Source organism: Cavia porcellus, unplaced genomic scaffold (assembly GCF_034190915.1).
Source record: "Cavia porcellus strain 051 isolate PalLab524CR breed Dunkin Hartley unplaced genomic scaffold, mCavPor4.1 scaffold_3, whole genome shotgun sequence".
NCBI lineage: Eukaryota > Metazoa > Chordata > Mammalia > Rodentia > Caviidae > Cavia > Cavia porcellus.
Window position 1 is genome coordinate 20,487,178 of NW_026947486.1, and position 27,996 is coordinate 20,515,173.

Consider the following 27,996-nt stretch of genomic DNA (forward strand, 5'->3'; position numbering starts at 1 on the left):
TTTGAATTTTGAAATATCTGAATGTATACCTATTTTGAAACACACAAACCACAGAAATATTTAATAAATACTTCCCAGTTGTTGCCTTATCAAGAGAAGCAGTACCCAGGAGGGGTTAAGGGTTAAAAGATGTGTTTTGGCATTCAGTTGTTTGAATTTGAATCTCATCTCTAATATTTATTCTTGTTTGACCTTGAGCTTGTAAATGGCTTAAAACGACATATATATGTATATGTGTGTGTGTGTGTGTGTGTATATATATATATATATATATATATATATAATTGTGGTACTAATTGGACAAATAAGCACTGTAGTGCATCTAGCACAGGGCCTCCAAAATAGTTCATTTTGTCTCCTTCACTTCACTGTAATCCACTCACTTCTCACCATCTCATCTGTCACCTCCCCTGGGTAAGACGACCATCATTTCTGCCAATTTTAGCATCTCCAGTTTCTTCCACCTCCCTTCTGTTTTCAGCACAGGCAACAGAGCATCTATTTAAAATGTAAAGTTAACCACATCACTACTCTTCTGAAGTCCATCCATGACTCCTCATGCTTTTAGGAAAAAATGTAACCTCCTGGGGCCTGGGATTCAAGACTGCAAGAGCTGCTCTCAAGTGTCCTCTCCCACCTCATCCCTCAGCTGTCTCCTTTCACTTTATGCCCTACCTCTGATTTGCTATCCCACCTGATCCTAGCCCAACCACTTCAAGCCTCTGACTCTATGTTCTGAGTCCTAGTCTCCAATTCTGGCTTCCTCCAAATTTTAGTGTTGGCTTGATTGATACAAATCATAGAAATGAGAAACTCATACTCTGACAGTGAGGAGAAGACCCTAAGTCAGGACCCCTCCCCAGTAGTGGGGCCCCATTCTGAATTACTGTGCAGCCTCCATTTCTTTTGAAGTGGAACTGACTCCCAGTGTGGGTAAACATTGTTTCATGGCTAAGCCCACTCGGTTTGCCCAGAGGGAAACCCAGCATGGTATCCCAGAACACAGTAAATGCCTGATAAACATTCTCTGAGTGCATGAGACCCTAAGTAGGGGACCATGAACAAAGGTGGAGCAAGAAGCAAGAAGAGGAGCTGGAGGGGATCTGTGTGCCAGGAGAGTAAATGGCTCTTAGGTGGTTTCAGGTAGATAAGGAGGGAGTGCTCTGGGTTGGTTACTAAGGACAGAAGCTTTATTTTCATTTACTAATAAATATGCTCAGTTTTTTTTTCTTTCCTAGGCAGAAGGTGGGAAGAGGGAGACAGTGTGATCCTAATTTAACTTCCCTGAAATTCCCAATGCCATCACAAGACCCCCTTGGCCTAAGACACATCCTGTATGAGGCCAGCTCCAAAATCCAGGCCTCTCTTTGGTCAAGACTGTCCTATGGGGTTCCTTATCTGTTCCTACCCATCTGTCTGTCCTTCCTCAGCCTGACCTGACTGATCCCTGCGGAATCTCTGCTTCACACCCCAAATCAAGAACCCCCAACCTCCTCTCTCTACATCTCTGTCCAGCACTCTGCTCCTCCCCCACCACCTCTACTTTGTCTCCAGCTTTTTTTGGCTGCTGTCTCTTCCGCCTCCCTCCTCCTCCTCCTCCTCCTCCTCCTCCCTCCCTCCCTGACGCTGAATAATCAGGCCTAGCTGTCCTGGTTTCTGGAAATACCAGTGTGTGGGCAGTGGCTCAGGGCTGGAACTGGGGATGGATGAGTGGCTGGCTGGCTGGGGACTGCTGTGTAGCCTGTGGCCCTCAGTGCAAAGACACCAGAGTCCAGCAGTGTACAGTCAATGTCAGTTCCCTCTGGAAGAGGAAGGCAGGAGATTTATTGAGCAGTAGGAAGAGGTGGAAATTCAGAGGGCATGGACACAGGCCATCTCATCTCCCAGATCCTCATCATCGAAGTGGGAGAAGATAGACTCCTCGTCACTATAGAGTGAGCTTGTTCCCTGTGCCAGAAGGTCACTGGCAGCACTGTCCATCTCATCCAGTGTTAGGCGACATGCATCAGCAATCTCCTGCTTGGCCAGGGCCACAAAACGAGGGTCTCGGGCAAAGAGGCCAAGGCCCTCAGAAATGAGCACCTAGGAGCATGGGTAGGATTAGTGTTGGCCAAGGGTGCTGGTATCCTGAGGGGTCAGTATGGATGAGTGATATGCTCCTGAGGGTATGCAGGGAAGTGCAGGGGGAGGGGTTTGGAGATAATGCTGAGCAGAGAGGTGTCCACACATACAACACAGAGCCTGGGAATCCCTTTACCCTCCTTCCCCAAATCCCGCCTCTTCCTCTTCTCTACCAGCCTTCTTGCCCACATCCCCTCTGGACTCACAGCCTCCACCAAGCTGTCAGCACTGCCCCTCTTGCTGTAGCTGGGGTCTGAGTGGGTTCCAGGCACATGCAGACAGGCAAAGGTGTGCAGTGCGCTGCTAGATTTGCCCAGGTATCCCTTTCCCGCTGCACCCTCCTCCACCAACAGCAGTGGTGCATACAGGAGCCGACCTCTCTGAGGAGGGGTTGCCCAGGAACCCTAGACCAGAATAAACATCAGAGGGCAGAGATTGAGGGGTGAGTGTGAGAATCTAGGACTCATTCCTGTGAGTCCTGTCTCTCTCCACCAATACAGGTCTGTAGTCAAACTAAGTGGGTGTCTATTGGCCTTGAGTTTGTTTATATTTATTTATATATAATGCTGGAGGATGGAACAGAGGGCTTTGCACCTGCTAGATAAGTACTGTATCATTGAACTATACCCCTATCCCCAAACTTGAGTTTATGCTACAGCAAAGAAAAGCTTAAGGGTCAGCTCTCCTGCTTATTATCTATGTGTCTCGTTGGCTTTTTTTTTTTTTTTTTTTTTTGGTACAAGGAATCAAACTCAAGAACTTGTGCTTGCCAGGCAGGCGCTTATCCACTGAGCTATATCCCCAGCCCCTTTTATTTATTTGTTTATTTTTGTATTTTCATTATGAAGTTCAGGTTAGCCTTGAATGCATGTTGTAGCCCAGGCTGGCCTCAAACTCACAATGATCCTCCTGCCTCAGGCTCCTGAGCACTGGGATTACAGATTACTGGACTTGCTATGTGGTCTTGGGTGAATAAACTTCTCTGGGCTTAGCTTTCCTCATATGTACACATCTCTATCTCATAAATAAGGGAAGATTTTGTATATTCCTACATGTGTGTCTCATTCAGAAGGGCTTGATATGCAGTGTTTGAGAAGTTTAGCCTAGCTTCCCATAACCTTGCAGGTTCCAACAGCCCTCCCCTGGCTCACCTGAGCCCTGCTGGGCCCCAATTTTTGTCCACGATGATAGGTACCCGGGATGGGTAAATCTTCACAACTGCCCTGGCGCTGCAGACACTGGATAGTGAAGGAGGGCTTCTGACCTGTGAGAAAAGAACACTGGCAGTGCTTCCCTGGCTTCCTGTCCAGTTGGCCTTTGACAGAGGTGGGGGCCATCCCTGTTCTCACCTGTAGGTGTAGGAGGCAGCAGACGTCGCCGTGGCGCATGGTGCCCATTGACATATCTCTGGGGTCGGTGAGGTGGCAAAAGAACTGAGCATGGAGGAGTCCCTGCCTGCTCATCCAGGTAGTAGAGCCTGTGCAGAAAGAGGGCTGGGGATGAACCAGCTCTGGACTCCAAGTTGGGATACTCATAGTCCTGCCCTCCGTCCCACAGCTCATGTGTTTATCCTATGTGGCATGGTCAGTGTACCGCTCACGGCTTTCCTCTTCCTCATCTTGTCTGTTATGACCTTTGGTTCCCTTGGGCTGGGCACTTTCTTCTTCTGGGATGGTGAACATGAAAACCCCTGAACTTCTCCTGCAGAAAATAGGCATTTTAGGCAGACCTCCTCCCATATGTGTCACAGGGCCCCTGTTCCTATCACCTCAGGCCCCATATTCTATATAAACACTGGGCTTCAAGATTTTTTTTTCTGGCACTGGGAGTTGAACTCAGAGCCTTTGCACTGAGCTACATCTTTATCTCTTGTTATTTATTTTATTTTATTTTTTGAGACAAGGTTTTGCTTAGGTGTTAAAATGGTTAGGCTGGGCTTGAACTTGTCTTGGCCTCCTAGAGTTCTAGGAATACAGAGCCCCACCACCAGAATGTGGTTTTTGCATTAAACTTTTGTGTTGTCTTTCTCACAAGACTGTGTAGTTATCCTCTGTTCCCACCTGAACCCTTGAAATACCTCCATCCATCCCAGATTTCTACTTGAAGGCCTCTAGGTGCTCCTTCCATGTATCCTGATATACTTCCTCGTCCCTGCTTCTCCTCTCAGCCTTTCCACAGATGTTTAACCATACCTGTGCTTATGGGATCCAGGCTGGGGTACATTGGGCTCTCTGGGGTTGGGATCCCCCCTATCTTCATCACTGGGCCCAGGGGAGGGTGAATCTGGGACTCTATCTCCAAGAGGCAGAGACACAGAAATTCTGGAGCTCCGGCGAGATGAGGACTGGGAATCCATAGGGGCCTGTGGAGAGTCACAGGCCTGAGTGTTCATTAATGTCACAGCTAAGGTTCATGGGCTCCTCAGAGGCTGAATCTGGGTCTCCCCCCACCCAACAGCCAAAGGTAAGTGTGGAATAACTATTTTTCCATTGTGGTAAAGACCCATCTTGGGATCTCTTCTCAGAGACAACATCAAAGTCACTCAGGCTCAAGGGAATACTTTACAATCAGGAGTTTCTGGGGGCAATGCAAAGTTGTTGTGCTCACTTTGTATGTTTCTGGGTCCTTCTCAGTTTTGTCCTCTACTTCCTCTTTCCCGTCCTCCTCCTCTTCTTCCTCTGAGTCACAGGTGAGGGCCTGCCGGATCTCAGGACCCAAGTCCTGTAGGCTCCTCAGGCCAGCCTGTGGAAATGGAAAAATCAGTAAGTGGGTCTGAGCTTTTCCTCCATGGGCCTGCTTCCCAGGCAGGAGTGTGTGTATGTGAGGGGGGAGGGTGGGCAGGGAGGCTGAGACCACAGTTTCCTAATCTGTAACATGGTTTTCTTGAGATCAAGAGGAAGGTCATTTTCAGCCACACCAAGCCCCACCCCAAAAATACCTGAAGGACAGAAGATGTGCTTGAGGGGGCCTCAGCTCCCAGTAGCCCCTTTTCTTTCCTTCTCCGGAATTTGCGGAAATAATCTTGGATCAAGAATGTGGCGTAGAATTTGCCCACAGTGACCTCCTCCTCTGGGGACAAGGCAGAAAGGGTAAAGTAGATACTTCATGAAGAAAAAAAAAAATTTAACTGCACACCTATATTTCATCATGCCAAATATAACAATCCTAGAGTGTTCAGTGCTCAAAAATATAAGTCAAAGTGAAGTACATTATACAGTACGTGTAACTGAAGAAAATTATAAATCTAAAAGGATTGGATAAATAAGTTCACTAAATTAATTCTAATGTAAAAAGTGGAAGGGGACAATTTCAACTGCCAACTATGCTATCCAGAACTTTCTGGTCCAGACCCTTATTGCAGCAAATGAGTGCTTGGAGGTTTGGTTTCCAGAGGTTCTCTGCAACCCCCCACCTCCCTGATTCCTACCAATCAACAAGGGTTCCTCCTTCCTGAGGTCAGCCAGTGCTGGTTTAGTAGTGCAAAACAATCATCTGACATGCAAGTAATCATCTGGGCTCAAGGAATTGGGTTGAAGGCAGCTCACCGTCGGGGGGAGGGATGACTTCATCCAGTAGCTTCTGTTTTATTCGCTTCCAGATCTTTTTGATGACCATCCGCAGCTCCTGGTTAGCTTGCTCTAGGTTTCCTGCATTGAGGAGAGTGTGGGCAGAAAAAGTAGGAAGAACCTTCACAGAAGTTTCTACTATAGCTGCACACTGCCCCACTGGATGGGAGCAGGGAACAGGCCTGCTGAAACCAAAGTCATCCAAAAATGGGGTCTGTCACTTAAGTGTGCTCCCTGCACCTGCCCCAGGGACACTCCCATTTCTAGCCTGTCCCTCCATACCTTCTGTTTTGATTTTCAGGGATGTCCGAACCAGGGCAAAGAGCGTGGCATTGAATGTCACTGTCCCATCTGAGTTGAGGGGCACGTTCATTGCCACAAGTCTCTGAAATACCCAAGACATGAACCCACTCTGGGAAAATGCCAGATCTGTAGGCATGAGTGCCCAGGAGAGAAATCTTTGAGAATGTCACCTCTCATCTCCACCCATGTCAAGTTCTGAGCATGCGCAGCCCCTCATGTTGTGGACAGCCTTCCAGAACTAGAGGAGTGGACAGGTACACAGACCTTGCAGGCCACTCGGTGTGGGCACAGCTTCCCGAATCCCAGGGGGGGCTGGATGCGTCTCAGCAGGGCAACTACGTCCAAGTGCTTGATACGGCCCCTAAGGGGAGTTGGGGAGGCATCAATAGATTGGCAATATTCTTCTACTTATTTATCAAGGGTCTACCAGCTGGTCACAGCCTCCTCCCACCAACATCACAAGGCATTCCTGTGAAGAACTGGAGAACAGTGGGAGAGGGCAGAGGATGGGACAGCGGGAAACTTGGCATATCTGTTGACTGGGTAATGGAATATATAGGTAAGAGGTTCTAGGGCTAGAAGTGTATGGAGGGCAGAGTGTTGTCCCCTAGGATTCCAGATAAGGTGTTAGAAGGCATACTTGGCCCCAGGGTCATATTCAGACCAGATCCTCTTGAATTCATCAAGGTGATGTGGGCCCAGGATGGACCAGTCTCTGGTTAGATAATCAAAATTGTCCATGATCACAGCCACAAAGAGATTTATGATCTGTGGGCCAGGGAACAAGGAGGGTTAGGTAAGAGAGTAGGCTCAAAGGTGTTTTCAGGAGGCTACAGTGATTTTATATGGTCATTGGCTCACAAGTCCCAGGTTTGACCTTGTTGGTAGGACAGTTTCTCAACATCTGGGCTGCCCACTTCATTTGGACAACCCTGAGCCTTTTAGGGACAGTGCCATGGCAGTGGTGGCAGTTGTGGGGAAATGATCCTCACCAGGAAGGCACAGAGCATGAAGAAGCTGATAAAATAGGCAATGGCAAAATTGCTCCCGCAGGTAAACTCTTCTCCAGGGCCGAAGTCAGACTCTGGGTCACACCGATTTCCAGGAAGGCTGGCAAGCATTATCTCCTGCCATGCCTCACCAGTGGCACACCTGGTGTGTGTGGGGGTTACATAGGAGTGAAATCTTGGAGGAAAGGCTATGAAGTCATGGCAAATGATGTTATGGGTTCTAGGGAAGTGAAGAGGTCCCACTTCTCATTGGGGCTGCACCTGGTACAAATAGTGTTTCAGAATTTTAACAACTAGTGTGGCCATGTGAATGACAGTCACGCTTGCATCTTGCAGGTGAGAGCATTGTGGATTAACAAGGGGGTGCACCTTACAGCTGGAAAGACTGCTCAGATCACGGTCAGAGAATATCTCAGCTATATGTAGCCCCTTGGTGCCTTGCTATTTCCAGAGCTCAGGAAGTCTGGGGTCTGGAGAAGGTGCGTGGGCATGCTGGGGGCTGAGGTGGTGAGGAAATAGGAAGATGTCACCTGAAAAGAAGCAGCACAGCCTGTGGAAAGGTCTGGAAGTTGTTGTTTCGGTTGATCTGTGTGCCATCCTGAAGAGCCACCTTGCCAAACATCTGTGGGTGCACAGGGGAGTGAACCTGTACCCTGAAACATTCCAAGCCACTTCTCACCTCCTAAGACCTAGTGGATCCATTTCACAGGTGTGTAGATTGACCCAGGATCATCCAGTTTGTCTGTTTTTCTACCTGCCCCCCCCCAAAAGGAGCTATTCTTAACTCAATAACCACCCCCCTCACCAGCAGATGGGTGCCCAAGGGACTCTCCCCGCTGACCTGCATACCGATGACTGCGTAGATGAAGAATATCATTGCAATGAGAAGAGCTACATAGGGCAAAGCCTGTGGAGATGGGGGATATAGATACTCAGATCCAGGCAAAGAACTAACTGTAAACCCTGGAATGCATTGCTCTCTCTGGTTTGGGCCTTCCGGGAAACACAGTCGTTTCTCAAAGTGCCCAGGACAAGTGTTCTCCCCATATGTTTAACACAGTGTTGAACAGAATGGAGTATGTTCAGTGAGGTCAGAAGCATGCTGAGAACCGAGAAAAGCCTGGAAGCTGGAAAAGCCAGGAAAAGCCAGGAAGCTGGAAATAGGTGTGGCTTGCTAGGAGAGTAGTAACAGGGCAGGCTGAGAGGTGTGGGGTGAGGTTGGGGTGTGGATGAAGGCATGGAGAGGGAGATTACCTGGAAGGATTTGATGAATGTCCAGAGCAATGTACGGATACCTTCACCCTTACTGAGAAGTTTGACCAGCCGCATGACTCGGAAGAGGCGAAAAAAAGTGATAGATATGCGGGAGCTGTCCTCAGAGCTCTGGAGTTGGGGAGGTAGTGGGGACAGCTCAGTTCATACATAGGGCACCCACCTCCCTGTCTCATGCCTTGGTCCTCCCTGTTCCCCAAGTCGCTCAGAACTTGGCTCTCAGAGAGGTCAAGAAGCATTTCTTTTTTTCTTTTTTCTTTCTTTTTTTTTATCGGTACCGGGGATGGAACTCACAACTGCCTGCTTGCAAAGCAGGTGCTTATGCCACTGAGCTAAATCCCCAGCCCCTAGGAAGCATTTCTTTACTTTTTTTTTTTCAATGCTGGGGACTAAACTCAGGGCCTTTGCACTGAACCACACTCCAGCCCTTTTATTTTACTTTTAATTTTGAGACAGGGTCTCATTGAATTGCTAAGTTGGCTAGGCCAAGCTGAAACTTTCAGTCCTCCTGCCTTAGCCTCCCAGAGTACTGCGATTACAGGTATGCACCAGCACACTGGGCTCAGGGAGTATTTCTCAGAACTTTTAGGGAGGAAGTGAGTGAAGGAGGAAAAAGAGACTGTCCCTTGGGAGCTACCTCGCCAAGGTGACCACCATTCTGAGAAGACATATGTCCAAAACAGAGATGACAGAGGAAATGATGAGGTTATCAAGGACCCAAATCATGAAGCAGATATAGGAAATGAGGAGGAAAGGTAAGTGGATCAAGGTGGTTGTGGAAAAAGTTGTTAATAAGGGTGAGAGGAAGGAGAGGGTAAAGGAGATGGTGGAGGAAAGAGATGGGTGCCAGTGGAGAAAGTGGCAGGGTCAGTATATAGTGGACATGAGAACCCACAGATGGGGGTGACCCGATGAGGAAGCCAGGGGTGGAGATCCGAGTCAGCAGCATTATCAGCCGAATGATAGAGCCATGTGGTACCCAATTGGAGGAGACGATGGCACCAAGGATGCAGTCAGTGGTGATGAGAGCCATGAAAAGCAGAGATGATGGATTTGGTGGTGATGAAGCCAATGGAGCAGTCAGAAGAGATGACGAAGCCAGGGCAGGAGTCAGTAGAGATGGTGCAGCCAGTTAGGGGAAAGGTGAAGGTAATGAAAGTGACAACAGACATAACAGGAGAGGCATTTTAGGAGACTGTGGTACCAGTGCAATGTGGAATAGGGAGCTGGTTGAGGGAGACTTTGGCTGAGCTCAACAGGGTCATAGAAGAGGGACAGCTACAGGAGGAACACTGCATTTCCAAGAGTGGAAAGGCTGTGAGTGGGAGCCATTGGCCCCGCATGTGAAAGAAACCCTGGGGTGAAGGCTGGGAAAGTCTGTGGGGGGAGTGGGTTACTGGAGGGCCAGTCCTCACATTGACTTCAGTGACGGCAATGTCCACTATGCTGCCCACCACGATAAGAGCATCGAACGTGTTCCAGGCATCGGCAAAGTAATGCTGTAGCAGGAAGAAAGCAGTGTGCTGTCTTCTCTGAGCTGGCAGGTCAGTACTGGGGACCACTACTGGAAGAGGGCATCGAAAGGCAGGGCCTGGCTGGGACCCTATGAGGACCTGTGCCTGGCTCCTCTCATTCCCCAGTCCCATGGCTTCCTGGTTGCCACCCTCTTCTAGAGCTCTGGAATGTGCTCCCTCCCAAGGAATCTGCTCACTGCGGGGTAGGTCCAGCGTTGGGGAGTCCAGGGCTGGTGGGCACCTTGGGTTTGAAGGCGATGATTTTGAGCACCATCTCAATAGTGAAGAGGCCAGTGAAGACCATGTTGAGGATATCCATGGCATAGTTGAAGGGAGCAGTTTGCTCATAGTGCTGGGGGAGAAAAATCAGATAAGGAAAGAGCCTGAGGCACAGAATTCGCACCCCAACCAAATACTCCCTAGCCTGGGCTGAGATGAATCTGGGAACATAGTAGCTATGAGTTGGCCAAACCTCTTTTATTGGTTTCCTCCCATTATGGATACTGGAAAGCCCATTTCTTGGTCCCTAGCTTTCCTGTGGACAGACAAAGCCAATTCTCTTAATGAGACATAAATATGTCTGTTGCTGGTGGGAGCTTTTGTGAAAAATATTTTTCTTTCCATTAAAATGCTCAAATGAAAAGAGCCCTTTGGTGCAACTCTCTCTTTTTTCCTGCCTTTAATGTGGTTTTGACGTCTAGATCTATGGGGACTGTCTTGTGACCATGAAGCAGCAGCCCTGAGAATGAAAGCTGACTTGCCAAGAATAGTGAAGCAGAAAGATAGACAGAGCCTGGTTCTGTGAGGAGCAATGAGTAAACATCCTACCTCTGTGCTTCTATTGTGGGAAGTAATTACCACATTTCATTAACTCTAGGATGTAAATCTTTTTACATTTTAGAATTTCTGAAATTTGTGTGCATTCTACAATTAATGACAATTTACAATGGCCATGGATCACTGTTTTCTCATTCTTACATCTATGAGATGAGAACATAATTTATAATTCTTGGCCTTAGGTTTGAAGAAATATAGCAAACATCTTTATAGCTTAAGTCTGCCAGGAGATTTTGTCACTTGCAACATAAGGAATTCTTAAGAGATTGTGGGGGAGAGACCAGGGGCAAGTTTCTGGAAGGGATCAAGACAGGGAGCTCAAAAGTAAAAAAAAAAAAAAAAAAAAAAGATAGGGAGCTCAGACCTGCATGGCAAGGGCAACCGTGTTGAGCAGGATGAGCAGGAACATGAGGTACTCGAAGGCAGCAGAGTTTACAGTAGCCCACACACGATACTGATGTGGATTCTTGGGGATGTATCGTCGGAGTGGCTGGGCCTTGAGGGCATACTCCACACACTGGCGCTGCATACCAATGCAGAGCATGAGTGAGAAGGAGACCCTAAGGGGGGATGCGGGAGGGATTGGTGGCTATGAGTAGGGGGTCAGAGCTAAGAAGTCACCTGGTTCTTGTCTAGCTCACAGTTTTGGTACTCCTGTTCACCCTGGGCACGGAAGGTGATGATAACAAAGCCCACAAAGATATTCATCATGAAGAATGCAATGATGATGATGTAGACAATGAAGAACACGGAGATCTCCACATGGTAATTATAGATGGGGCCTTCATCTTCTGCATGTGCATCAATGGCCTTATATAGCAGCCTGTGGGAGCCAGTGGAGGTGGAGAACAAGTTAAGGGGATTCCCAGCCCCTCAGACTTGCCCCCAGACCGCTTATCACAGAGAATCTTCCATATGGCATCCCAAAGATCCCTAAGTCTGTGACATACTCCCTTGGACCATCATTATCCTCCAAGAGACTCCTCAAAGGGAACCAAATCCTTGTCTCAGATCCTCAGAGTCCCGAGACCCCATGCAGTCCTCCAAAGAATCACCATGCAGTCCTACCCAGCCTCAAACCCTTATGCATGCAGCTCCCTGGAACTCCCCTACAACCCCGTAAAGACCTCATACCCTGTACCCCATCATCTTCAATCCCCTGCTCCATTTTCCCTAGAATTTCCCAACTTGTACCTTATAAATGTATACAGCTTTCTGAAAACTCTCTGGAAATCATCTGCTCCATCTCTTCAGGAAGGCCCTTTTTAAATCCCCTCAGAACTTGACCCATTCTCCCTAAACTAACCCAATCCTTGGCCTCAGAGTTTTACCTAATTCCTGGAGATCCCTTGTCAGCCTCCAGCTTCTGAGAAACCCCTATCCAGTCCCAACACAGCCACTAGTCTCCAGAAAATCCTATCCAGTCTTGAGAGACAGGTACACTCCCATCTCTCCCAGGAGATCCCACCAATTCCGCAGAGCCCATGCCCAGCCCCATTCCATCCCTAGGGCCCTGCCCCTCACGCAGGCCAGCCTTCAAATGTGGAAACAGTGAACAGAGCCATCATGGCCGAAAGGACATTGTCAAAATTGAAATCGCTGTTGACCCAGAGCCGTTCCCGGACCAGGGGGCGTGACACATCTCCGTCGGGATAGATGAGGAAGGAGCCCCTGTGGATTTGCAGACAGGTGAGGTAGGTGAAGAGGGTTGAGGAGCTGTGACAAAGGGTCTGGGGTCTCTAACATGGAGGTAGGAAGGGCATGGTGGTGGAGCCTGACATGACAACCTGGGTTCAAATCCTGCCTCTCCATTTCCTGTCTGGGTAGTCATGGACTTTAACCTCTCTGTGATTCCATTTCTCCCAGTTATGAAATGAACCAAACAGCAGAACAAATTGCTTGGCTTGTCACACAGGTGAATTAAGTCAATAAGTGAGATTAATGTCTGGCACATAGTTGGTACTGTATCTTCACATTCATGATGATACTGGTAATAATGGAGAAGCAATGCTCGTCGGTAGCTAACATTTGTCAATACTAACTACATGCCCAGGCACTGTTTTAAGGGTTCAGGTAGTCACTTTACAGCATGACCTGTGTGCCATACAGTAACGCATGACTTTTCACAATAAATTTGGGAGACAGATGCTCTTTTTTCTCCCCAATTTTCAGCTGAGCTAAATGGGACTCACCATGGTTAAAAAATATGCCCAAACCTCGTGAAGCAGATTTGAACCAGGAACGTGTGGCTTGACAGCCCACTGTGTAACCACTACCCTCTGAAGGAGAAAGCTGGGCACTTGGAGCCAGGGGCAAGAATGGTCTTCAGGGGAAAGTAGGTAACTCTGGGGATGTGGAGAAGGGCTTGGCAGTGGTCACCGCAGGCATCTGAGGGCTGGGTAAATTTGAGAGCCCCTGAAGTTCTTGGGAAAGCTCTGGGGGTGCTCTTGAGCTTTTGGGCATCTTGAGGAAATCTAGGGTGCCTCTGAATTTCTTGAGAGGAGGCTCTAGGGGCTTTGGGGATCTTGGTGAGGCGTAGGGGTCCTGGGTTCTATGGAGGACAAAGCTTCAGGTGCTCACTTGCATTCTTTGGGCGTGTGTTTGGCCTCATCAGTACAGCTGTAGAATTTCCCCTGTAGGAAGGACAGCTGTCAAGCAGGTTTGCACTTGATCTCTCATCTTGACTCTAGCCCGGGCCTGCTGGCAGCATTTCCTTACTTTGAAGAGTTGCACGCCAATGCAAGCGAACATGAACTGCAGGAGTGTGGTGACGATCATGATGTTTCCGATGGTCCGGATGGCCACGAACACACACTGTACCACATGCTGCACACATCAACGCATATGGTTGGTGGGCAGTGCAGGCCACAGTGGCCAGGGAGTGGGGGACTATGATGATAGATGTAGCTCAGGGACTTGGGCTGGGGACATGTGGTCAGGAACATGGGCCAAAGGCTATGATGTGGACTAGGGATGTGTGGGGACCAACCAGGAATAAGAATTTGCCAGGTGAGGACATGTGACCACATGTCAGGGATACACATTAGATAAATGTGGCCACCAGCAAGGAATGTCTAGTCACTTGTACAGAATATAGGGCTGGCCACATGGTGAATGGTCGGGGTGTGTGGCTATGTGTCAGGTTCAGGCTGCATGCACTGATGCAAATGGTCAGTTTGATCAGTGATCCTGGCCCAGGGGCAGGTAGGGTAGGGCCCTGTGGGTCTGGGTGAGATGGGCTCACCTTCAGTCCCTTGGCTCTGTTGATGGCTCGGAGGGGTCTCAGTACTCTGAGTACTCGCAGGATCTTTACCACTGAGATGGCACTGGAGCTGGGGAAGAGGCAGTCCTAAGACCTGGGTCTGGCCCTGACTCTCAGAAGAATGGGGTGGACAGGGGGTGATGTCACTCACTGGATGCCAAAAGAGATGAGAGACACACTGACCACCAGCAGATCCAACAGATTGAACCAGCTACGGCAGAAGGAGCCACGGTGCAGGAAGGCCCCAAACACCGTCATCTGGGGACCAGAGGACATCAGGCAGACCTCAGACCTGGGGAAAGTTGTGGGGGAGGGGCTAGGGAGCAGGGAGACAGGTTGTGGGGGTAGATGGGGGGTGTGTTGGGGTAACTGGGGTATATTTGGGGCACATTAGTCACCTTTAGTAGAATCTCCACAGTGAAAATGGATGTGAAGGCATAGTCAAAGTACCCCAGAATCTGGGGGAGGGAGGAAGAGGGTCAGCCACTGAGTCATGACTGAAAGGGACTGTAGGTGTGTGTGCACCTTTCTGTGTAAGTGTTGTCCTCTCTCTGCCTCATTATCATGAGGGATTTCTGTGCAAGCTAACCCAGCACATTAGATTATTTAAGAGACTAGGGTTCAAATTTGGTCCTTTTGTTTGTGGTGCAGGGGATCTAACTCAGGGCCTCATGCATGCTAGGCAAGTGCTCTACCAGTGAGCTACACCCCCACCCCTAGGACTAAAATTTGGTGCATGTGGCATTGGAGGTTAAACCCAGGGTTTTGGCCCTGAACTGCACTCTCAGCACCCCCACCTTTAAAAAAAATTTTGTTCTAAATTTTGAGATAGGGTCTTGCTAAGTTGCCCAGGCTGGGCACAAACTTGCTGTCCTCCTTCCTCAGCCTCTCAGAATGCTAGGATTAGTGTGCTTCCATGCCTGCTCTTTTGAGAAAGGATCTTGCTATGTGGTTCAGGCTGGCCTTGAACTCATGGTGTAAACCAGGATGTCCCTGAACTCACAACATTCCTCTAAGCGCTAGGATTACAGGCAAGTACCATCATGTCCTGCTTATTTATTTATTTTTCTGTGCTGGGGATGGAACCCAGAGCCTTGTACATGATAGGTACCCTGTACAGCAGGGTAATACCCCTAGCCCTAGGGTTCAAATCTGAACTCCTCTGCCTCTACCCAGCTACACAGATGCTTAGTCTCTCTGAGCACAACCTTCTTGCCCTCTGAGTCAAGTATGGATCTCTGCTTGTCACCCCCCAAGTGGGTAGCACACATGGTACCACCTGGCTCTGAAGTCACTGCTGCTATTGATCCTCTTTCTCAGCCCATTTAGGGTTCTTTATCCTGTCTCCACTCTGGACCTGGCTTTGCCAAGCTGAACACCCCAGGAGTGACCCCCAGCCCCAGATTTAGGCTCACATGGTTGCGGAAGGAGTGGGCTCGGATGGGGTCCTCAGCGGCCAGTGACACACTGCTGAGGATGATGAACACCAGGATGAGATTGGTGAAGATATGGTGGTGGATGAGGGTGTGGCAGGCCTTCCTCAGCCTGGGGAGTGGGGAAAGGGCTGTGCTCAGAACCCAGGACCACAGGTCACTGGAAGGACTTGAGAGATATAGCTTGCCCTGCCCCTGCGTGGCAACTTCCCAGCCTTCCGCTGCCCCAGCCCCTCCTGGCCACTCTTGTACTCACGGGTTGGTTTGGCTGAGGCAGAAGAAGGCACTGCCCTCAGGGATGGGAACCACCTTCTCTTTAGGTACAACTTCCTGCAGGAGTTCCGTATGCCCCACACCCCCTTCCTCTTCCTCCTCCTCTTCTTCTTCTTCTTCTTCTTCCTCTTCCTCCTCCTTCACTCCTGGCACTGGAAAAAGAATAAAAGGGAAAATTCACTGAGAAGAGAGATGTAAAGCACCAGAAGCAGTTCTTGTGACTTGGCCAGTCTTCCTATTTCTCTTCCAGAATGTCAGTTCCTCAGGGAAGGGCTCTGGAGGACTGCTGTGTACCCAGTCCTCAGACCAGTGCCTGGGACTCAGCAGTAGCTCAGTGAGGATGTGTTTGGTGAATGTGATCTGTATACTGCATTTTATGATAAGTGTAAAGACTGACAAGTCCCTAATCAAACAAAATATCTGCTTCTTCTTTAACCTCAGTGATCCCAAACGTTGCTGGCCACACACCAAACACATTCTTTTCAAGATGACCTTGAAAAAGACTGTTCCTCAGGGAGGAAATCATCAGGGATCAGGAGCTTTCTACTTGGGCTCTGTCTCCCAAGCTGTCTCCTCATCCTCCACCTAGCCCTGCTGACTTGTCCCATTCTTCACTCTTCTCACCCTCCTCTTCCTCATTCTCCCTGTGAGGCACCTGGGGACAGAAAGAGGGAAGTCCCTGATGGGGGAGGAGACACAGGGAATGGACGTGGAGAGGGACACGGAGGGGATGTGGCAGTGGGGAAATGAATGGGCAAAGGATGAGGGTGGAAGCCAAGCACATAGACAGGAGTGGGTGGGAGTGCAAGTTGTAGACAGAACTCAGGCTTCTAACTCACCAGCACTCCATTCTCCTGCGGAGCATTTCCTTCACCGCCCTTCTCCCTGTATGAGGACATAGGGGCAGATTGCTACAGATGCTGGCAGATGGACCAGGCTATGAGGGTAGTAGCAGTCAGGACAAACCTACCTTCCCTCGTTCCTTCTTCCTTGTTTTCCTCGCCCCTTTCCTTCCTTCTTCCTTCTCATCTTGCTACATACACCAGGCTGTCCTCAAACTCGCTATCCCCCTGCCTCAGCCTCCTGAGTACAGGAGGGATGACAGGCGTGTGCCACACTGGGCTCAGGACACACCTTACTTGGGTTTCCTAGACTTTCCCTACTTCCTCCTATACCCTCCACAGACTATTCTCACAGCAACCAGAGGAAGTCTGTGAAATCCTGTTTGGTATACCCATCCCTGCTTACAACTCGCTCAGTGCTCTGCCACCAAGAGCAAAAGCTGAAATCTCACCCTCTGTGTGGCCCCTCTACCTCCCACTATCTGATCTCACCTCCTACCATTTTTCTTACTAACTCCATTCCTGCCTCACTGGTGTTTTTTTGTGTATTTGTTTACTTGCAGTGCTGGGGACGGAACCCAGGTCTTGCATACAGTAGGCAAGTTTTCTACCATTGAGCCATGGCCCAAGCTCTGGTATTTTGTTCTGAATGTCATAACATTACCGCTTCAGGACCTTTGTACTTGCTGTTCTCTTGTCTTGAATATTTCTGTAGATATTTGCATGTATCACTCCCTTACTTTATTCAGGTCTTTGTTCAAATGTCTCCTCCTCATAAAATTCTTCCTGACCAAAATATCAGTCATTTCGCTTTCCTTTCATTCTGTTCTCTTTTTCTTTATCACTTATTATTAACATATATTTGTTATATTGTATATTAATTTCTTTGTATTTTGCTTGCCTTCTACAACCAGAATGTCAGCTCCATGAAAAGCAAGGACTTTCTCTGCCTTGACCCCTGCTATTTCCATGGCATTTACAACAGAGTCTGGCACAAAGTAGGTGCTCAACAAATACATGTGGAATGAGTGAGGCCCAGCAGCTTGCATCTGGAGGTGATTAGCAGGGTGACTGGAGGCATCTCTTCTGTGTAGGATGTGTACAGTATTTCAAGCCAAGAATCTCAGGGAGAGACTATCTTGGAGGCTGAGTCAGATCTCACCTGCCCTTGTCTTTGGGAGTGCCTGCATCCCCACTGGCCAGGTTATCCACAGCGATGGCAAGAAACACATTCAATAGGATGTCTGGGGAGAGCTCAGGCTGCAAAGATGGAGAAACAGCCTGCCTGCAGACCGCTTGGGTCCCCAGCCACCCTGCTCCCCACCATCCAGCCTCCTAAATTCCAAGGATACAGTTGCCACAGATGAAGAGGATGATGAAATAGACACACACAAGCATCCCAGGGAAGAAGGGGCCACCATAGGCCATGATGCCATCATACATGACCGCGTTCCAGTCCTCGCCTGTTAGGATCTGGGGTTGGGAGGTCACCATGAAGCTCTTGGGAGCTCCTTCAACACTGGGGTCCCTCAGTCCACCCATCCCCATGTCTTCGGGCCCTACCTGGAAGACAGTAAGAAGGGCCTGGGGGAAGGTGTCAAAGGTGCTTCTCTTGGTGTGGGTTTGGTCAAAGTTGAACTTGCCCCCAAACAGCTGCATGCCAAGCAGGGAGAAGATGATGATAAAGAGGAAGAGGAGCAGCAGCAAGGATGCAATGGATTTCATTGAATTGAGCAAGGATGCCACCAGGTTGCTCAGCGATGCCCAGTGCCTGTGGCAGAGACAGAAAAGGCAGGGTTGACTGTGCGGCCCTGGAGGGTCAGTAGCCAGGGGGGGTCTCCAGGTTGGAGGCCTCTGGGGCAGGATGTGTTCAAATAGGCTTAATGTGAATCCTGGAAGTGATTTCGGAGTTGGGGTGTGGTGAAAGTGAGACAGGAAGAGACAGCTGAGTTTGGGGTTAGGGTTGGCACTGAGGTGCAATGGGAGATGAGGTTAGGAGAGGGGTTACTGAAAGCTGAATCCAGAACCTTTGCACTGAGCTATATATATCTGGACCTTTTTTTTAATCATTTGAGTTAGGATCTCTCTCATTAGTTATTAAATTGCCCAAGCTGGGCTCTAATTTGTGATCCTCTTGCCTCAGCCTCTCAAATGCTAGGATTACAAGTATGTGTAATCATGCCTTGTTAAGATAGAGGTTTTTTAATGGTTTTGTTTTATTTTGTCTTGTTGAGACAGTCTCCTTATATAGGCTGGCCTTCAACTCATATGTAGCCTAGGCTAGTCTGAAATTTGTGGTGATCCTCCTGCCTCAGCCTCCATAGTACTGGGATTGCATGGGTGTGAGACCACACCTGGATTAAAATGGAGGTTTAGATGACAGTTGATGAGGCTAGAAATGGCTTTCAGGTTGAGATTGGGATGTGCAGGAGATGGGATTGTAGAGATCTGAGGTTGGAGAGAAGGTTGTGATGGAGAGTTTGGAGAGGAGAAGGTATAGGAATGAAACTGGACCTGGGTCAGGGAATGCGGTTACAGTTGGACAGGGCGAAGGGATGTTGGGGCCATGTTTGAGGACAGAGGATGGCATTATAGTTGGTGGCAAGTGATTGGCCCGAGGGCTAGGGCTGAGGTGAGGGATGGGCTGACCTTGACACTGGAGGCAAATGGGTTGTGCATGGGGATGACACATGACTGCAGGTTGGGCTTAGAGATGGTGCTATGGTGGGACTTGGGGATGAGATCTGGGGTAAGGATGAGTTTGGAGATGAGCTCAGAGGTAATATTAGAGCATGAATTGAGGTTGAGGAAAGGACAGTAAGTGGAGCAGATGCTCTCTCTGGTAGATTCCAATCTCCATGAAGGAAGGAACTTTTGCCTTTTTTTTTTTCTTTTTGAGACAGGGCTTCACTCACTCTGTAATTCAGGCTGGCCTTGAACTCACTTTGTAGTCCAGGCTGGCCTCGAACTTGCAGTGATTCTCCAGCCTCCTTAGTGCTGGGATCACAGGGGTGTGCCTTTTTTTGGCCTGCTTTGATTCCTGATGTTTCCCTAGGGCCCAGAGAGTGCTCAGCATGTGGCAGGTGCTCAGTGGGTATTTGTTAAATGAATGGTGATGCAGATGAAATTATCTCTGGGGCTGGGGCTGGGGCTCCAGTCTCTTCCCCATACACACCTGGTGACCTTAAAGATCCTGAGCAGGCGTACACACCGCAGGACTGAGATGCCGAGGGGCTGCATGGCGCCCACCTCCACCAAAGTGGTCTCCAGGATGCCCCCACAGACCACGAAACAGTCAAAGCGGTTGAAGAAGGAGGAGACGTAGACAGAAGGACCCAGACCATATAACTTGAGAAGCATCTCTACCGTGAACAGACAGAGCAGCACTTTGTTGGCATATTCTGTGGGGAGAGGGGCCGGGGTAACTAGGCTGGCCACTTTATAGGATGACACATGAAAAGGTAGGGGCGATCTTGGGGTGATCTTGGCTAGCTAGTATCAGGTCAGGTCTAGGCTGGGAATGGGGTTAGGGATTGGGGTGAGTTTGTAGGTCAGAGTAGGTGATGTTTTGAGGAGCCTGGAACTGGGGCAAGGGGCAGGCAGAACTGGGGTAAAATAATGACAACGGTTGGTTCCTATAAAGAATTTGTTGTATGTGGGCCACACAATTTTCTAAGTACTTTCTACTATAACTCATTCAATTCTTGCAACCACCCGGGTACATGGATACTATCACCATGTAATGTGTGGATAGGGAAACTGAAGCGCAGAGGGGTTAACTTGTCCAGACAATGTGGAGTTATGGGCCTGGACTCTGAGGCCATAACCTGGGTTCTATTCTGGCTTGATCACTCAGGAGCTGGGTCCCTTGGTGACTAGTACCTTGGGCCTTAGTACTTAGGTCACATAAAATTAAGAGGGTTATGTGAAGCACAAAGAACAGGGCTTGCTGCCATGTAAGTGGGAGCTACAAGGTAGGATGGGATAGGCCGAGGTGTTTATATTTCTCTGAGTGGTAAGGTAGTATCTGTGGTCTGAGGCTCCTTAGAGACCCTGGATGTGAGATGTGGAGGCAGAGGGAGTAAAGGGCTATGGGAGAGAGCTGACAGGCTAGGGGGCTCACCCTGAGTTTGGGTGAGCCACACGGGCTGCCCATGGTGCTCTGAAGCGATGGTTAGTGTGTTGAGGAAGACAAGTAGCAGCACAGCCCAGTAGCAGGCATTGGACTTCACAGCCCGCCGGCAGTATGCCCGGAGGCTCCTGTTGGCCCTGCGGAAGCGGCGGCTGGGAGGAAACAGAATCCGCTGCTGAGATGGCTGGCCTAAGCCATAGGGGCTGGGCTGAGAGACAGAGGTCATAGAAAGATTGGAGTTGGGGAGGCCAAGAAGTCGCACAGCTTTTCTAACTCACCAGACCCGAGTTTTCATGATCTTGTTCCTGGAAAAGAAGGGGAAAATAGAGGGGTGTCATAAGAGCCCAACAGGTAGTCAGTGGCTGGGATTAAGCCATGGGGTCAAAGTAAGGCCTGAGGTCAGGTTCTGACTGGGTCTGGGTTGGTCAGGAGTCAAAGGCTGGGGCCTCTCACAGGCAGCGTGTACAGCTAGCCAGAGCCCCCTCCTCTTCATCCTCCTCGCCTGGGGTCTCTGTCATGGAGCCGGTGTCACTGGCTGGAAGGCTGGCTGTGGGTCAAATTGGGACAGAGGTCAGGATTGGAGTCCCTAGGTCCTACCTTTGGTTTTCTCCTTTGTCTGCCCCCCCAACCCTGCTCTGACTAGGTCTGTCCAGGCCCCCACCATGGCTGCTGGTGGAGTGTGTGGAGCGAGTGGAGTGACTAAACCAGCGCAGACGTCCACGCCTCCTATTAGTCAGTTCAGCCAGCTGCGGTCCTGTGGTAACAGAGAGTACAGTTGGGAAGGACAGCCTGGGGGTAGAGTTAGGATCACATTTAGGGGAAGCGGTGTTATTTGGAGTCTTTGTATTTGAGGCTGGGTCTAGATTCTGTCTTGAGCCAAAACTAGTAGCTAGGCCTGGAATGACCAGAGCTTGGGGCTGGGTCTCAGAAGGGTGGGCTACATCTGAGGCATGAATGGAGCAAGCAGTGGGCCAGACTAGAGTTGCCTACGATGGCCAGCTCGGCCCTCTTCAGCCATAGAACCCAAGTTGCCATCTGTTGAAGGGTCTTCGAGGTCCAGCTCCTCAGCTTGCATGATCCAGTCCAGGTAGCCTTGCAGGTCCTCTTCCATCTGCTGCTTCTCTCGAAGCTTCTGGAAATCACCTCTTGCTTTTGCCTTTTCTCTCTCTTTGGAGAACTCTCTGAGGAGAAAGGTAGAAGGCTAGGTGAGGGAACCACCCAGGCCCCTTGCCTTCACCATTCTAGTCACACGAGCCTCCTAGCTGTTTTTCAAACCTGCCAAGCACATCTAACCTCTAAGTTTCTGCACTGGCTGTTCTTCTTGCTTGAAACACTTCCCTCAGATAGCCACATGGTCCCCTTCCTCATTTCCTTCACATGTTATTCAGATAACACCTCTCAGTGAGCCCTGTCTTGATTTCCCTATTTCTTCTCTGCTCTTTCTCCCTTTTTCTCCTCCTCCTCCAGGTAGAGCTGGCAACTGAATCCAGGGGCACTCTACCACTGAGCTATATCCTCAGGCATTTTAATTTTATTTTGAGACTAGGTCTCATGAAATTGCTGAGGCTGGCCTTAAAATTTTGATTCTCCTGCCTCAGCTTTCTGAATAGTTGGGATTGTAAGTGTGCACCACCACACATGTCATGATAATCCTATTTGAGATTTTAAGATCACTATATTCCTATCTTTATCTTTCTTTCCACAACACATATTCTGCATGTGTGTGTATTGCACACACACTTATTGTGTATGTTGCTATTGCCCAATTCCCCCCATTGAATGAAATATGCAGAGAGGCAAGGGCTTTTATGTCTTGCTCCATTCCTAAAACTGCCTCAAACCAAAGATGTTTAGATGGAATGGTTGAATGACAGAACATTACAGATGGGTGGCTAGGAGTTTGCCAGTGCAAAAAATGGACTGGAACTGCAGAGGCGGGGGAGAATGTCTAAGTCTCTCACCCACTCAGGACACCAAGCACAAGGTTGAGAACGAAGAAGGACCCAAAGATGACCAGGCTCACAAAGTATACCCAGGGCAGCTCATACCCCATGGCATCCTGCATCTGGGAAGAGAAAGTGCACACTTCCTGAGGGCATGCAGATGTTCTCACTGGAGCTGGGAAGAAGGGGCACAAGCAGTATCTATGCCATGTGTCCATTGTCCACCTCACCCAGTACAGGACGTCAGTCCAGCCTTCCATGGTGATGCATTGAAAGACTGTCAGCATGGCGAAGAAGAAGTTATCAAAGTTGGTGATGCCACCGTTGGGCCCTGGCCAGCGCCCTCGGCATTCAGTCTGGTTCATTGTGCAGGCACGTCCAGAGCCTGAAGATGCACAGGGCGAGGGATCCTCCTCTGCCTCCACATCTGTGGGAAAACTAAGGCTGGGGGCTATGTGGCAATCCACCCACAGTCTCTGCTACTCGGGAGCCCACCCTCCCAGCAAGTTTGACTCAGGATCCTAGATTTTTCTAAGAGAAAGCAACCTCTGGAGCCCAATTCCTGCAAGGTCGGAATTCAGAAACATTGGAAAGCTGTAAATATCACTGATAGGGATGCGAGAAGAAGACTGTAAGTGCCGGATAGTCTTGCAAATGACAGGGAGGCCTGAACTAGGGTGGGGTCTCGCGTATAGGGGTGGAGATTTGTCATCAAAAGAAGAGTGAATCCTGAGCCTCGGGATAGTCTTGGGAATTTCAGTGGGTGTTTTGAGAACTAGATGATCTGGGAGGCTGAGGAGGGGGCGTGTCCTGTCCTGGGAGGGGTAGGCTAGCTGACCAGATCCCAGGAAGTAGCACGTCTTATGCATGCGTCCGAGGAACAGCTCGAGTCCAATGATGGCATAAATGATAATGACGAATAGCACGAGTAGGGCGATGTGCAGCAGTGGCACCAGCGCCTTCATGATGGAGTTAAGCACGATGTGCAGACCTGTGGGAAGCAGAGATAGGCTTAGCTCAACCTCACCCTACCCCACCCCATCTCCAACTCCCAGCAGAAGGAATGAGGCTTACTCGGGACTCCAGACACCAGCCTCAGTGGCCGCAGTACCCGGAACGCCCGCAACGCCTTCACATCGAAGCCACCTGGCTTCCCCCCAGTATGTGGAGCGTCGCCTGGCCGCCCAGGTCCCTGCTCCAGCAGCACGCTGAACAGCCTGATGGAGGAGCACGGGACAGAGAAGCGGGGGTGGGGGTAGGGGTGGGGGGTGGAGGGGTGTGTGTCAGGCCTTGGACTCTCCTCCACCCCTCCTTTCTGCTCAAAAAAGCACAAGCCTTTGGAACTGGAAATGCAGATGGTTTTAAAATACATTAATATTCGGGCCTGGGAGTAGGAAGTCGAACTAGGATGGGGTGTCCCTCTCCCTCGCAGACACTCACCCGACCACTACGATGATAAAGTCAAGTAGGTTCCAGCCATTGCGGATGTAAGCGCTGGGGTGGAGCACCAGCCCGTAGGCCACGATCTTGAGCACCGTTTCCACAGTGAAGATCACCAGAAATACGTACTCCACCTGCTCCTGTGGTGGAGCCGGGAGAGGGGTGTCCGAGAATTATTTGGGGGTGGGTTTTGACCCTTAGGAGTAAGGAGGTGGTGCGGGAGGGCCGGGCTGGGTGGGACAGAGCAGGGTATGGCATAATCATAAATGACCATAATCAACTCCACCTCTTGCTTTGACCCAGTTCTTGACCCTTGAACCCCTGGTGACCCTATCTGGTTTTCCCCCAAACCCAGTTCTTGGCCTTTGATCCCTGATGACCTCAGCTTTCCTCCATTCTAGCTCTACTGGGGCTACATGTGGCTGAGACCCACAGGGCCTTACCAGGTTGTGGTTGGCAGTGTTGGAGTCATCCTCTGGGAAGGGGATGTAGACCCCGAGAGCCACACAGTTGGCAAAGATGGTCAGCAGGATGAGGATGTCAAAGGGCCTCAGGTGGACACGGTCAAGGACCCAGAAAGAGTGGCTTGGAAACCTCGCATTCCTTAGAGACCCACCCCACCCAATGCTGACCTTTGACCTAAAAATGAGTGGATCTGACATTCTTAAACCCTGCCCTGACCAAGGCCTTGAGTTCGACACCCCTCCTCAAGCCATAATCAACTCCAATTCTTGCTTTGATCCAGTCCTTGACCCTTGAACCCCTGGTGACCCTAACTGGTTTTTCTCCAAACCCAGCTCTTGGCCTTTGATTCCCTGATGACCTCAGCTCTCCTCCATTTCAGCCCTAACCCAATCCTTGACTCCTGGGACCCTGGTTATCCTTATTCCTGAGCGTAGCTCCTGGCCTTTCAGGATACTTCCACTCCACGATGCTGATGCAGGACCGCCGAAGAGGATTGGCCAGAGTGAGGCAGAAGAGAGCCCTGGGAGACCGCTGGGCACTGGCCACTGCCACCATCTTGTGCTTACTGTGCTGAGTCTTTCGTCTAGGGGTCCCCAGGCCTGATGCCCCACTATCACCCTCCACAGCTGGAGGCCCAGGGCACAGCCCCCACTCAGGACCAGGTCCTGCTCCATTGGCTGGACTGGGATCTGGGGTCGCATCTGTGTGGAGAAACAGTCAGGAAGTGGCAGGATATTAGGGCAACTATCGCTGCTTCCTACCTGATCCCATCCCTCTGAAAGGAGAGAGGAATATGTGAAACTAGGGAGAGTTGGGAGGTACTCAGGTTAAGGATGGGGGCAAGAGTTAGTGTTGGGATTAATATTGGGGGTGGAATGAGAATTTATAGGAGAGGAGGTGAGGGTACATTTCCAGATGATGCAGGATTTGATTTGGGATAGAGTTTAAATTGTCTTGTGACGGGCTTCAGTTTATAACTGTAGGGAAATTTAAGGTTAAATTTGAGTGGTGGATTTTGAGCAGTGCCTATAGGTGGGAGTGGAGTTTGGCTGAGATTTGGGGTCAGGCCTGGGCATTGGAATGAGCTGGTATTAGAATTAGGATCAAGATTAGGGCTGAAGTTGAGTTTTGATTGGGATTTAAGTTTTGCATTTTTCGTCTGAGGCTATTTCCAGTTCACATAGCTTTGTTTAGGCTTCTGAGGGGTAGTACATTGGCCTGATTAAGATCCCAAGATTGGGAGAAAATAAGCGTCTGAGTATAAATCCTGGCTATACTGTTTGGTAGCTGTGTGTCTCCTTGGACAAATTAGGTAATCCCTCTGAGCCTCTATTTCATTTTCTGTATAATAAGGATGATAATAAGAGGTTCTACATTAAAAGGGTGTCGTGAGAATTGAGTTCATTACTTACAGGAATGTTTGGCATATAGTATTAGTCCCATTTTGCAGATGAGGAAATCGAGGAAAAAAGGTTAAATGACCTACTGAAGTGATTGAATCAGCAATGAAACCCAGTTAGTCTGACTCTAGAACTCAGGACTGCTATCAGGTGTGTTTTTGCTCTATATTTGTTTTTCCTTGCTTTTTAAGAAAATGTCTATCCTCTCTCTGGAAAATCACAGACCACAGTCACTAAGAATGCTGGCACCTAGGGATCAAGGTTGAGGTTAGGTGACTTTCAGAGTTCACAGAAAGGTCTGTAACCAGGGTAGGGTTTGGACTCTAACTTGGAGTTGCCTTCTGGTTGGTAAGGTTTGAGGCTGGCTTTGGAGTTAGAGTTGGGATGGACACTAGGATAGGGGTCAGGGTCAGGATTGAGGTTGGGTTTCACTTGGAAATTAAGTTCGTTGGGGGAGGGCAGAATCTGGGTCAGCCCCAGTGTCTGGGCTCAGGTGATGAAGACGCTGTGTTTGGGACCAGCTGGGATGGGAGAAGGGTGATGTGATTTTGTTCAGGGTAGGGTCCAGGTGGGCAGTGGGTGGACTAGAGGGACAGGGGTGGAGCAGAGCCCAGGCTTGCTCCAAGGGTCTATAGGGATGGATGGCTGCTCTCACCTTTCCCGCCTTCAGATTCCGACATCCTCCTCTGGAGATTGAAGGGCCATCTGCACACAACCCCCTATACTCCCCCAGCTTTGGAGAGATTAAGGTCACAGGGCGGGGCAATAACAATGTCCAACAGGAGAGTGAGCAGGGGCACAAATGGGATGTTTGTGGGCTGGAGCCTGACAACAGAATAGACACTGATTAACTGTTTACCAAATAGATGCAAGAAATCAGAAACTAAAATAAGAAAAATAATATTGTTTTCCAGTAGTATCTGAAATTTGAAGTACATACAAAAAACCCCCTAGCATATGTGCAATATCTTTGTGGCAAAAAGATCAAATATTGCAGGAGGCCTAAAATAGAGAAATATATGTTTACTCTTTGAAATACTCAATATTGAGAGGATATCTGTTCTTCCCAAAGAAATTAGAAATCTAATGCAATCCAACAAATATTTCAAAAGATTTTTTTTTCCCATGGAATTTGACAAATTGCTTCTGAAATGTGTATACGAAGGTCCTGGGAAAGTCAAAATCCTTTGAAAAAGAACTACATTGGAGAGTTCACCATTTTTTTAAATGCCAAAGCTTGTTATAAAGCTACAATAATTAAGAGAAGAGAATATAGTTCAGAAACTGAGTCGCATATGCAAACACCTGATTTTTGAAAAACAGCACTATTGGGTAGTGGTTAAATAGTTTTTGCTGTGTCATTATTCTTCAGAGTGTACTGATATGCAGACCATATTAAAGTGAAAACACACAAAAAAATAGAATGAAACACTGAATGCATGAAGACTGGTAATTAATTTGAATGGTGCTTTGTTACTGTACTATGTGTTAGCCATATAGCACAACCTACTTTAAGTGATTGTGTTTTAATCCTAGAAAGGAGATACTATAATATTCTTTATAAAAAGTAGTCTTTTTGGGCTGGGGGTTTAGCTCAACATCTTAAGCCCCTACCTGGCAAATGTGAAGTCATGAGTTCAATTCCCCGTACCAACAAAAGTAGTCTTTTTTTTTTTTTTTTTTTTTTTTTTTTTGAGACAGGGTCTCACTATGTAGTTCGGGTTGGCCTTGAATTCATTATGTAGCCCACGCTAGCCTTGAACTCTCAGGGATCCTCCTACCTCAGCCTCCTGAGGGCTGGGATGACAGGCGTGTGTAACCTCAACTGGCCGATAGTATTATTTTATAGATGAGGAAAGAGAAGGAAGGAGTTGCTTTGTGTTAAAATTTCTGCTTTTCATTTGTATGCTTGTGTGTATGTATGTTACTGGGGCTCGAACTCAGGGACTTCGCGCTGAGCTGCACCTGCAGCACCCTCCTCCCCCTTTATTTTTAGACAGAGTCTCGCTAAATCGCTAAGTTGCCCAGGCTAGGCTGGAACTGCGCTCCTCCTGTATCAACCTCCTGGAGTGCTGGTATTATACGCTTCTCGTGCGCTTTTATAGTCTAGATAATGAATGCGGCTTTAAACAAAGTTCTTCTCTGTCCCTCCTCTCTAATCTCAGGTTCTTTTTATTTTGCAA

The 27,996-nt window shown here is 49.0% G+C and overlaps 1 protein-coding gene across 2 annotated transcripts; it reads right to left on the minus strand.

Moving 5' to 3' along the window:
- Window positions 1–1,780: 1,780 nt before the first annotated feature.
- Cacna1f (calcium voltage-gated channel subunit alpha1 F) lies at window positions 1,781–26,508 on the minus strand. Of its 2 annotated transcripts, XM_063245831.1 has the most exons (48): window positions 26,469–26,508; window positions 24,868–25,114; window positions 24,392–24,497; window positions 23,949–24,088; window positions 23,583–23,725; window positions 23,347–23,499; window positions 22,739–22,935; window positions 22,527–22,630; window positions 21,556–21,746; window positions 21,227–21,319; window positions 21,019–21,112; window positions 20,844–20,870; window positions 20,557–20,717; window positions 19,609–19,834; window positions 17,997–18,204; window positions 17,786–17,906; window positions 17,596–17,677; window positions 16,431–16,476; window positions 16,216–16,246; window positions 15,575–15,743; window positions 15,301–15,430; window positions 14,284–14,343; window positions 14,037–14,143; window positions 13,868–13,955; window positions 13,342–13,449; window positions 13,204–13,256; window positions 12,148–12,294; window positions 11,245–11,446; window positions 10,988–11,146; window positions 10,028–10,138; window positions 9,688–9,771; window positions 8,910–8,930; window positions 8,255–8,383; window positions 7,842–7,907; window positions 7,531–7,622; window positions 6,983–7,142; window positions 6,631–6,758; window positions 6,255–6,351; window positions 5,970–6,072; window positions 5,667–5,768; window positions 5,060–5,190; window positions 4,729–4,863; window positions 4,314–4,483; window positions 3,715–3,822; window positions 3,471–3,598; window positions 3,273–3,385; window positions 2,328–2,525; window positions 1,781–2,082 (listed from the first exon to the last, which is right to left on the minus strand). In XM_063245831.1, exons 1-48 carry the CDS (start codon window positions 26,491–26,493, stop codon window positions 1,852–1,854), a joined length of 5,925 nt encoding a protein of 1,974 aa, XP_063101901.1. In that variant the 5' UTR covers window positions 26,494–26,508; the 3' UTR covers window positions 1,781–1,851. The 2 variants fall into 2 exon arrangements, with proteins under 2 accessions (XP_063101901.1, XP_063101902.1); XM_063245832.1 differs by lacking the exon at window positions 8,910–8,930.
- Window positions 26,509–27,996: the final 1,488 nt, after the last annotated feature.